The sequence below is a fragment of the Xenopus laevis genome, chromosome 9_10S (genome assembly GCF_017654675.1).
Source record: "Xenopus laevis strain J_2021 chromosome 9_10S, Xenopus_laevis_v10.1, whole genome shotgun sequence".
Lineage (NCBI taxonomy): Eukaryota > Metazoa > Chordata > Amphibia > Anura > Pipidae > Xenopus > Xenopus laevis.
The window spans coordinates 109,431,448-109,442,502 of record NC_054388.1 but is presented as its reverse complement, the minus strand read 5'-3'; the positions used below and the strand labels follow the sequence as shown (position 1 = coordinate 109,442,502).

Genomic DNA, 11,055 nt, shown 5'->3' with positions numbered 1-11,055 from the left:
GCCATGGTGATAGGAGGTGTCTTATTTGCAGATATTTATGTAGGTGGTGCTTTGGTAGGTTCAATTGGGTTTAGAGGTCTTCATATGACTTGTGTGTTTAACTGAAATAGTTGTCCAATTGTTTCTAGTCCATTTAGGTTCCAGTTCTTTGTTGTCTGCAATTGCAGATCATCAGGGCTGTTGTTGTAGTAAGTGGATGGATTGCTTTGTGTTCTTTGTAGATCCATCCATTTCTGTTTCAGTTGGGTTAGTTGGTTTTGCTGGGGTTCTTAGGGGTAATCCTTGGGTTTTGTTGATGTTGAGTTTATAATAAGAGATTTGGCTATATTCCGATAGTGTTTGAAATGTCGCTTCCAGTGATTGACAGGGGTTTGTGAGCATTATACAAATAAAAATAGACATATATACATTTTTAACAAATGTATAGCTTGTGGTGCCTATGCACCAGGGCTGGGAGTAAAACGCAGCCCACGTAGGTTTATGTTTCGCTATCAGAAGATGAACCCATGGGGTATTTCAGGTCATCTAATCCCCATTGGGTGTCTTCCCACAGTTTTGCTTTAACCTCCGTTTTTAATTCGAGTTCTGCTTCTGGTTGTTCGTGTGGTCTTCTTTCAGGGATAAATGGGGGCTGGATTTCTTTATTTTCAAGAGCCACCCAGTCTAATCCCTATAAAAACAGGAGAAATAGAATGTACATTATTAATCTATTCAAAGTATGCAGATTTGCAATAAAGACAAAATCATTAGCTCATAGTGGGTATGAGCAAAAATAAGTGAATCTGGCATGCAGGATACCAGAATAACATACCTCAAAGAATGGACTCTTCTTCACGTCCTCTGTACCATGTTCACCTGTCCCAAGGCGAAGCTGTGCATCTTTCTTTAAGAGCTGCAAAACAAATTGTGGTACTTAAGTACTTTTATTGAATAGTAGTAAGGATAAATATAAGCATAGGGTAAGTAATAATGGAAAGGCTTTACTTTTGTGCAGAACTCTCATGCCAACCCAACATACTGATATCATGCTTGGAACTTACATTTACTAATATACTGAGCGTATCCTCAGTTATATCTTCTGGATATTTTGGCTCCTCACTTTTGATGATTACATAAATTTCAAGTGTAGTTGTTCCATTAAATGGTACCTGAAAAAACAACAACAAAAAACCCAAAGTGTTGAGTTTGGATACAAGTAAAGGTCTATAACTTATAAGTTCTATAGGATTTTCCCAACCAAGCAGCCAACAAAGTAGGTACAGGTATGGGACCTGTTATCCAGAATGCGTAGGACCTGGGGTTCTCCGGATAACAGATCTTTCCATAATTTGGATCTTCATACCTTATGTCTACTAGAAAATCAGATAAACATTAAATAGGCTGGTTTTGCCTCCAATAAGGATTAATTCTATCTTAGTTTGGAACTGCCTTTCTTTGATTAGGAACTTTCTGAATAACGGGTTTCCGGATAATTTGTATTTGCTTGATATCTAATAGTATCTTTTAAAAATTAACTCATAATCATTACATTTTCACTATGTACATTTTATGTTTTTAATTATTTTTTTGTGTGTCCTTTATAGGCCCTTTTAAACTAAGAAAAATATTTATGTTTTTTTCCTGCAAATTATGTTTTCTTTATAGGAAATATTCTTTAAAGTTATGTGATTTTGTTTGCTAATCTGCTCTGATGCCTGAAGGCAATTTTTATTTGTTCGAGAAGCTAACACCTGCATCTGCATCATATACTTTACTGATTGGAAATTTAGTAGTAAATACATTTTTAAATTTCAAGCTAAAAACCATGTCAAGGTTTCCCATGTTATAAGGGTGATAATGATCCATTTGTAGATTTTTCTGAATTTCCTCTATACAATAAGTGGCAACAAAAAAAATAGGTTTCCAAAATACTCTGAGAGGATCATTTTCACCCTAAGGCCTGTGGTGCATTAGGCATTTTTTTGGCCGTTGTAAACAAACAGGCTGAAAAAAAGGCTGAGCCTCTGATTTCTGCTCAAGCACAAATCTCTGGTGTATCATTGGCCTATCAGTGCATGGAGCTGATTATGGTGATACCATGCCTGTCAGTACATTCAGAACACAGAGCAGAAGTCAGAACTACTAAATGTAGTTAAAAATGGATTTGTGAAAACTCTATCAGTGATTGCCCACTTTGTACTCTAAATAGATACTTACGATTCCAGTGAGCAGTTCATAAATGGTCACTCCCAGTGCCCACCAGTCTACTGATCTTGTGTATTGACCACGGAATAATTCTGGGGCCTTATAGAAGATGGTTCCACATTCGCCATTGGTTATGGTGTCAAAGTTCATTCCTGAAGCAGAAAGAAAGCAATAAGTTAAAAAGTTTATCCATATAAAAGTTATATTCATTGGTTGAACAGAAGAGCAGAAGTCACTGCAGGTCTTTAATTATCTACCCAGTATATGACACAAAGCAGGTTGTTGTACTGTGCCCCTCTGTCTACCTCTGGTTACAATAACATGTATGACCAATGCTCAACTGCTTAACCGTGTATATGTTACAAATCTTACCTAATTCGCTGATCCCAAAGTCTGCAATTTTGACATAACCATCACCATACAGCAATATGTTCTCTGGTTTTAGATCTCTGCAAATCAAATAGAAGTGCATTATAAGATATTGGTTCAACAAAAATATGTATAATATAAAAGGTCTGACATAAATATAAGACTTAATTATTACTTACCTATGGGCGATATTGTGCTCATGTAAGAACTGCAGTCCTAGAACCAGACAAGCGGAGTAGAATCTGTAAAGATTAAAATAAATTATACATATATCAGTTTTTTAAATCAGTTTCATAAATGCAAGTGTATCAATATATAGCTATGGCAAATATGTTATTCCTGAGCCCTAATATTTAGTGGAACATGACATTTTGTTGTCTCAACTTCCCACAGAGCATTAAAACTTGGATGGAGCAACCTTTAATGGCATGAACCAGTAAATGGTTTGGTGTGACTAGTGGGAAGCCAATGTTCTTCCTATTGAGTACCCAATAATAATAGTATTAGATATAAAAAGTGGTAAGAATGACATAAGGGTTTTTCACCTTGGGTTGAGCTCCCTAAAAGATAAGTAGTACTTACCGAACTCTCTCAAGTGGCATTCCAGGTTGAGCCGTGAATGCTGCTAAGTTTCCTGCTTCCGCATACTCCATAACCAGACACAAATGATCTTCAGTCTGGAAGGAGCAGAGTAAACTGGTAAGGAACTGACATTTCTCCTCGTCGATCAGCCGGAGGATGCGCTGCTCTTGGGCAACACTGGGAAATTAAAACCGTTAAAAGTCAATACATGAAAACGTCACATTGAATTATGGCAGAGATAGTGAGTGAGTGGTTCAAATGTTCTTTCATAAAGTGATTTCTGATTAAAATAAATTTGTGTAGACATGTTACAATCTGAGGTTTGTGCAAGGCCTGTCTCTTATAAATGTCCAAATGCTCTAATTCTACATCATTTTAACCCCTTGTTAATATTATACATGTCTGACCACCCCCCCCCCCATTAGTTAGGAAGCTGATGAATGCGACTATGTCTTGTAAAGCCACATTATTTTTAATATATACAGTGTTTCTTTTATGGAAAATCTATATTTTTATAGCTTCATAAAATCACTATTTGACCCATAACTTACCAATGAAATACACCTCTATTGTTGATATCGTGCATTTCTATGGTTTTAATTGCCACAGTCTTTCCAGAGGTTCTGTGTTGTCCCTTGTAGACCTGCAATGAAAGAGCTTCATGAGATACAATACAATACATATTTGGTGCTACCGTTCTATTTAGGTGTTTGTGATGGAGAAAAAACACATTGAAAAGTGGAAATTAAGCATGATAAGGCCACATCTTGAAACCAGGGTCACCTTCTTTATTTTTAGCTCTTTTACTTACATCATAACTTACAGTATCTTTAGAATACAACTGACAGAATGAATCAGTGCAAATCAGTTGCTGGTCACTAACTGGTTGCTATAACCTATTTATTTGTTGCTCAAGGTATAAAAGTCCTTGTGGTGTCACCAATGAGTGGATGACAATCTTTTATGTTCAGCAGTGGTTATAGGCACAAGTAGTTCAAATAGAGGAACCATCCACTTTTTCGTGCTGTCTAATTCCTAGCCAAATGATTTATGTATTTTCTCCTCAAGTCACCCAGAATAGATTTTGATTTATCATAAAGAGACAGAGTAGCTTACCTTTCCAAATGCACCCTCGCCGATATATGATTGGAGCTGGAAATCTGTAATAGATGGTATTGCTTTTTGCACCAGCCTAAAATGAAAAACATTTATTTAATTAAACTTATTTCTTGCACATTCTTTGTTATGGGCCAAACTTTCAACCCAAACTTAAACAGCTGTTGTACTTGGACACATATATATATATATATATGCACTATGGGTAAGATGTCATGCAATCTGCCATCCCATATAAACCACTGATAAAACAACAAACATATTTCAGAATAATTACCTTCTTTCCACCTGATTTTGGTCTAGAGTTTTGTCAAGCTCATCAACGATCCGACAATAGTGAGTTCTCCGCTAGAGAAGTAAAAGAAATACCATTAATTCAGGTTCAATATAGCACGTATGAGAAAAGTCTATTTATTTTGCCATTAATACTTACCTTCATCCGGTCAGGAAAATCAAAGAACGACTCTGGTTTCTTTATAGGTACTGATAAAAAAAGAAAAGTTTGGTTAAGCTACATTGCAAAAAGTACCATTGGGAACTGTGGGACAATATGGCTGTAGGGCCTTCTGTTTGTGAGTGGGAATGAGTTAGTTAATTCTAAAGCTGTTGGTCTGAGTAACTCTATATCAATAGCCCCGTACTGAGAACCATTAAAGTACATTTTCAAAAGCTTTTGAACTAGTGAACATGACTATATTTCCATTAACTTCAGTACTAGGGGTACTCTTGATGGGTACTTAGTGGCTGGTGTCTTTGAGAGGTAATTCCTTATATATAACTGTGCTCCCCATATAATTCTACATCAATTGCCCTGTCTGTGATATGCATGTAAACACTAGGATTAAATGCAGACATTGACTATAACAGATATTAATCTAGCTGGGCGTTGTGAACAGGTTTGAAGTTAAACAGCAATTAGTAAAATATATGTAAAGAAAAAGCACCTCTACGGATCCGAACTCTATTCTTATTTCTAGGTTCCTCCTTTGCTATTGTCTTTTGCAGGTTTCTATTTTTATCCTGATTGGCTACCTCAGGCTTTTCCCTAACATCCTTCTGTGCATCTGCTTCAGGTGATGAAATGTGAAGAGATGCCTTTTGGCTCCCAGTGTCCTATAGAGATCCAACGTAAAAAGGATGTGATGAAAAACATTTTCAGAAAAAATTGAACAGAGAAAAATCTTTGCTATCTTACTAAAAGTAACTTTAAAGGGATACCCATCCAAAAAATTACATTAATTTTGCATTGAGGGAAAATGTTATTCCTAATAGATTTCCAGTACACACTAAGAAGCAAATTTATTCTAACTTTTGCCTTGATCTGTGAAAATTGCGTCAAAAAGTCATGAATAACATCAAAAAATTTAAAATGTATTTTTCTACAAAACAAAATTGGCAACTAAAATCTCTCAAAATTCTATATAAGTTAAATAAGAGATGTATATCTATATTTAAGCTTTTTTATAATGTAGGGGTTTTTTAAATCAATTTTTTTAGAGTTATAGCAATCAAATCTTTCTAATTTAAGTGTTTTTTTTATTCATTGTCCAGCAGTCAGGAAAATTGTTTATTAAAAAAAAACTTCTTGAGGTGTTTTGCACGATTGAGTTTGGGTTTTTTAAAATATTTAAAATATTACAACTTAAAGTTATTTCTGTGACGCCTTTCCTATTCTCTTGTCAGACTAACTCACTAACTCTGGCCTGTGCCATTTGTACAAAGACAAGAGAAGTATGTAGATGCCTAAGGGGCCTATCACTTTCAGTGGGATTTTATTTACATCCCATAAAAACTAATAATCCTGAATAAAACAACCTCCACTCTGTTTTCCTGAAACCAAAACTCACCTTTAGTTTCTCAGCAGGAACTTTCTCTGGACTTTTCTTTGCTGGAGCTGAAGAGAAGATAAGAAATGGAGGTTTAAATACAACTATATTGAATAGAAGGGTATTGAGATGTTATTTAATTTGCAGAAATGTACGTTTGTGAGGCCCATTTATCAAAGTCCAAATTTATCTCAATATTATCTGAACAAATACTCTGACAAAATCCGTACGGGATTTTTCCTCTATATTTATCAATACACTTTCCCGAAAAAAAATGAATTCCCAAAATTGGTGTTTTCTTAAATTCTGTTTTTTTACTAAAAAAAAAGAATCATTTTTTGGATTCAGAGTTTAGTAAATAACCCCCTTAGTGTTTGATTTTATACAATATAATATACAGAAACCAATCAGCAAAAATACTCAATATGAATGATATGCTATACTGCACCTGGAAGCATCTGAGCTTCTTCCTCTGGAGATGTTTCTATTTCCATCTTTTTCATTTCTTCTGTTTTCTCTATTTCAACCTCTGTGGCGTTGCTTTTCTTTCCAATACTCACCTTTAGTTCCTCAGCAGGAACTTTCTCGGGACTTTGCTTGGCTGGAGCTGATGAGAAGACAAGAAATAGAGGTTTAAATACAACTATATTGAATAGAAGAGTATTCAGATGTTATTTAATTTGCAGAAATGTAAGTTTTAAGGGGTTATTTATCAAGGTCCGAATTTATCTCAGTATCTCTAATATCTAGCTTGGAGCAACTCCGAATTCCAGAATGGACCTTATTTATGAAGAAAAAAGCCCGAAAAAATAGGGTCGGGCAAAACTCTGAATAGTTCAGAGTTTTCCGTAAAAACTAACATTTTTCAGATTTTTAGGTCTAAATCCCCGAAATTATCAGTGCAGATACTGGGACCTTCCCCATTGACTTATACAGGACCTCAAGAGCTTTTAGATGCTGAGGTTTCAGATTCTGAGCTTATAGACCATCAGACTTAATGAATCTTGATAAATATTTGGTGCTTGATTAATAACCCACTTAGGGGCCCATTTACTTAGCTCAAGTGAAGGAATAGAATAAAATTTCAAATGATTTTTTTGGCTACTTTGACCATCGAATTGGCTACTTCGACCTTCGACTATGACTTAGACTTTGTATCGAACGATTCAAACAAAAAATCGTTCGAATTTTCGACCATTCGATAATCGAAGTACTGTCTCTTTAAAAAAAACGTTGACCCCCTACTTCGCCACCTAAAACCTACCGAGGTGCAATTCTTTGGTCGAAAAAAAATTTGCGGTTCGAAGTCAAATATCAAATTAACCCTCGATATTCGACCATATGTAAATCTGCCCCTTAGTGTATGATTTGTACAATATAATATACAAAAACCAACCAGCAAGAATACTCAATATTGATTTGATATAAAACTGCACCTGGAAGCATCTGAGCTTCTTCCTCTGGAGATGTTTCTATTTCCATATTTTTCATTTCTTCTGGTGTCTCTATTTCCACCTCTGCAAAGTTGCTTTCTTTCTTCTCCTCTCTCTCACTAATAGCTAGCTCTTCTTGCTTGTTGATAAACTCAACCTGTGGAGATAGAATTCAAAGGGAAAATGATGAAGCAAGTATCTCAGGATTGAACTTGATGGATTTTATCATCTATTATGTTACACTATTACTATGTAATGCACAATTGGGCTTTTTTGTTTGCTTTGTTTTCCTAAAATGCAGTGTATATATATATATATATATATATATATATATATATATATATATATATATATATATATATATATATATATATATATATATATATATATATATATATATATATATATATATATATATGCCTCATGGAGATGAACAATTGGTATAGAAGCTTTGCTACTGGAAAATAAACTAGGTCTATACATGTTTACTGTAATTATGATTATTCAAATTGATTTATTTATCCAGAGGTAATTTCAGTACAATACAAAAAAGTCATGATTATATGATGTTATGTGAAAACATATATTCTTATAATAGAGTCAAGTGAGTTATAATTGAGATTAGTGATGTCACTTGTGTAACATGACCCACTGAATCCTGTTTATTTTAAGAAACAATATATTTCCAGTTTTAAATTTGAAGGGGGTTTTGTAATATAAGGTACAAAATTTGCTACCCTTCTTATCACTTATAGCAAGTAATGAGAAGAATTTCCAAGGCATCTGTTTAAAACAAACATCATATTGATTGCTAATGCTTTAATTATTGTATTTATAATTCATGACCACCATTTCCAAGCACAAACTCACCTTTTCCTCAGTTTCTTGCTCTAGACTTTTTATGTGTTTCTTAACTTCTGTGCTGTCTAGTGTTTGATTTTTTATCTGTTGTTGTTGAATTATAGCCTGTTCTTTAAGAAGTTCCTCTCTCAGTTTCCGCTGTATTATTTCTCTGCTGGATTCCTTCTGAGCTTCATTTTCTTGAATCTTCCAACTTTCAAGAAGGAGGACATTTCTTACCTTGCATTTTAATATTTCTCTGTTAGGTTCTTCTTGTTCTTCTTTTTCTAGAATGTTGGTCTTTAGTCTCAGATTTGCTATCAATCGGTGTTTTTGCTGTATAGCAAATCGCTGAGCTTCCTCTACAGATTCCTTTTGTTTTTGAATTTTTACTTTTTCTTTAATAAGCTCATTTCGCAAATTCCTCTTCATCATTTCCTTACTTGCTTCCTCCTGGTCTTCTTTTTCTTGAACTTTCCACTTTTCCAGAAGAAGCACATTTCTTAATTTGCGTTTTAATATTTGTTTTTTCGATTCTTCTTGCACTTCTTTGTCTAGAATGTTGATCTTCAGACTTTCATTAGCTTTCAGTCTCTCTTTCAGCTGTGTTGCAAATTGTTCAGCTTTCTCAAGAGATTCTTCTTTTAGAATTTGTTTAATTTGTTTCTGTTCCTTCATTCTTTTGTTCTTCTGCCTTGTGTATTGTTCGGCTTCATCTTGAGCTTTTCTCTCAAGAGCTTTTCTAGCTTTAATATTCTTGCAGCTAGATTCCTGCAGAAATGAAATACACACACTTAAGCACTCAAGTAAAACAAATTCTTATGAGCCTTGACTGAATATTCAGCTTTTATTATAGAATAATAATAACAATAATATAAGACTATTCAAAATAAAAGGTCATTTTATTGTCAACGGGGTTATTTTTAGTCATCTGAAATTTTATTTTGACTCAGTGCCCTTGTAACTTGTTTTAATTTAATCTCTTTCATGGCATATATTTAAGGAAAAAGCAGAGTTTCTTATAAAATATTACATTTTTGTCCAAATGTATTGTTTTAATAGAGGCATGGCCAGATATATTCATTTAAATTTAACTAATATTTACTCAGAAAAACTATTTTGTTAAGTCACAAGTTTCACTCACTCAACATAAAATAACACTTTTTTCAGTTGAAATGGTTATATTTCTGGATAAGTGGTTACTGAGAGGCAACATATGCTCATTTATATACTGATGAGAAAACTTACATTCTTCTGTGGAGTCAGAAGTTTTTCAACAAGTGCTTTTGATACCACCTGTTCTGTGATCATTGCTTCAATGACCAGTTCCTGGGGACAAGATGGTGCAGTCACAGTCGTACGTTGATTGTGGTCCTATAGAAAGGATACATACAAAAATTAATTGTTTGGAAGAAAATACAATAAAAAAAAAATTACATTCCTGCAGTGCAATATAATAGGGTATCAGCAGAGTAAATCTCAAAATGTCAGTGTGAAATGCAGACCTTCATTACAAACTACTCATGACCTCCTGACACAAACTTTTCATTCACATTCTTAGTGATGAGTAATCTTACTCTGAGTGTCGAGGCTATTTTGCTATGCTCAAAAATAATCCCAGACAGACAGACGGACGGACGGACGGACGGACAGACAGATAGATAGATGATAGATAGATAGATAAAAGATAATAGATAGATAGACAGACGGACGGACGGACGGACGGACAGACAGACAGATAGATAGATGATAGATAGATAGATGGATAGATAGCTAAAAGATAATAGATAGATAGATAGATAGATAGATAAAAGATAATAGATAGATAGATAGATAGATAGATAGAGATAGATAGATAGATAGATAGATAGATAGATAGATAGATAGATAGATAGATAGATAGATAGATAGATAGATAAAAGATAATAGATAGATAGATAGAGAGATAGATAGATAGATAGATAGATAGATAGATAGATAGATAGATAGATAGATAGATAGATAGATAGATAGATAGATAAAAGATAATAGATAGATGGTAGGTAGATAGATAGATGATAGATCATGAAAAGAACATTACATGAAAAAGATGCAGCAAAAAAATCCATTCACGTCAATGCATTTGGAGTAAAGACAAACTTCAGGTAAAATGCCAACTGACATCAAACATTTTGTATTAAACACCCTTTGACTTTAACTTTTCCTTGGTTTTGATGTTTTTCCAAAACGGGATTTGCTAATTTTTTTTTATATATGTAAATAGACAGATGGATAGATGATAGATAGATAGATAGATGATAGATATATATAGATAGATAGATGGATATATAGGCCACCGTTAAACAATAATATAGATAACAATAGGATAGAACAGAGCCCTATGTTGTCTGAATATTAAAGATAAAAGTTTTAGCCTTACCTCATTGTTCGTTCTAAAGATGGTGTTGAACGTTTTTTGAAATTTTGAATACATTGTTGTTCTTATTCCTAAATTAGAAAATAAGTAGTTGAAGCAATCATTTCTTAAAAAACACAAGTAAACTATAATATTGTTGCTGTTGATACAAATTTTTAGTATCAATTTTCTATATTGCCTTGGAAATAATTTGGTTGAAAGGTGAATTTTACTCATTTGTTTCATTCCATCCATGTTAATGCTCTGTTTCTCTAATACTGAGAAAACTCAATAAAAATTGTAATAAAAA

The 11,055-nt window shown here is 33.7% G+C and overlaps 2 protein-coding genes across 2 annotated transcripts; both read right to left on the bottom strand.

Moving 5' to 3' along the window:
- LOC121398992 (serine/threonine-protein kinase N2-like) lies at positions 1-2,696 on the bottom strand. The gene is made up of 4 exons (XM_041578721.1): positions 2,197-2,696; positions 1,041-1,148; positions 812-892; positions 1-670 (listed from the first exon to the last, which is right to left on the bottom strand). The coding sequence occupies exons 1-4, from the start codon at positions 2,392-2,394 to the stop codon at positions 479-481; spliced, it is 579 nt and encodes a 192-aa protein (XP_041434655.1). The 5' UTR covers positions 2,395-2,696; the 3' UTR covers positions 1-478.
- LOC108706000 (protein kinase C-like 1) lies at positions 2,486-9,174 on the bottom strand. The gene is made up of 12 exons (XM_041578113.1): positions 8,381-9,174; positions 7,631-7,667; positions 6,526-6,684; positions 6,099-6,145; positions 5,196-5,364; positions 4,685-4,734; positions 4,529-4,599; positions 4,252-4,327; positions 3,687-3,778; positions 3,136-3,312; positions 2,733-2,795; positions 2,486-2,633 (listed from the first exon to the last, which is right to left on the bottom strand). The coding sequence occupies exons 1-12, from the start codon at positions 9,026-9,028 to the stop codon at positions 2,486-2,488; spliced, it is 1,737 nt and encodes a 578-aa protein (XP_041434047.1). The 5' UTR covers positions 9,029-9,174.
- Positions 9,175-11,055: the final 1,881 nt, after the last annotated feature.

What these genes read in the sequence shown, in the direction of transcription:
- LOC121398992 (XM_041578721.1), bottom strand. Translation starts at nt 2,394, where the DNA reads ATGAATATAACTTTTATATGGATAAACTTTTTAACTTATTGCTTTCTT. An exon ending in CGCTCAGTATATTAGTAAAT is followed by an intron (nt 893 to 1,040) that starts GTAAGTTCCAAG and finishes TTTGTTTTGCAG; the next exon opens with CTCTTAAAGAAAGATGCACA. An exon ending in AGAAGAGTCCATTCTTTGAG is followed by an intron (nt 671 to 811) that starts GTATGTTATTCT and finishes CTGTTTTTATAG; the next exon opens with GGATTAGACTGGGTGGCTCT.
- LOC108706000 (XM_041578113.1), bottom strand. Translation starts at nt 9,028, where the DNA reads ATGAAGGAACAGAAACAAATTAAACAAATTCTAAAAGAAGAATCTCTT. An exon ending in ATTTTCCTGACCGGATGAAG is followed by an intron (nt 4,600 to 4,684) that starts GTAAGTATTAAT and finishes TTACTTCTCTAG; the next exon opens with CGGAGAACTCACTATTGTCG. An exon ending in GCGAGGGTGCATTTGGAAAG is followed by an intron (nt 3,779 to 4,251) that starts GTAAGCTACTCT and finishes CTTTCATTGCAG; the next exon opens with GTCTACAAGGGACAACACAG.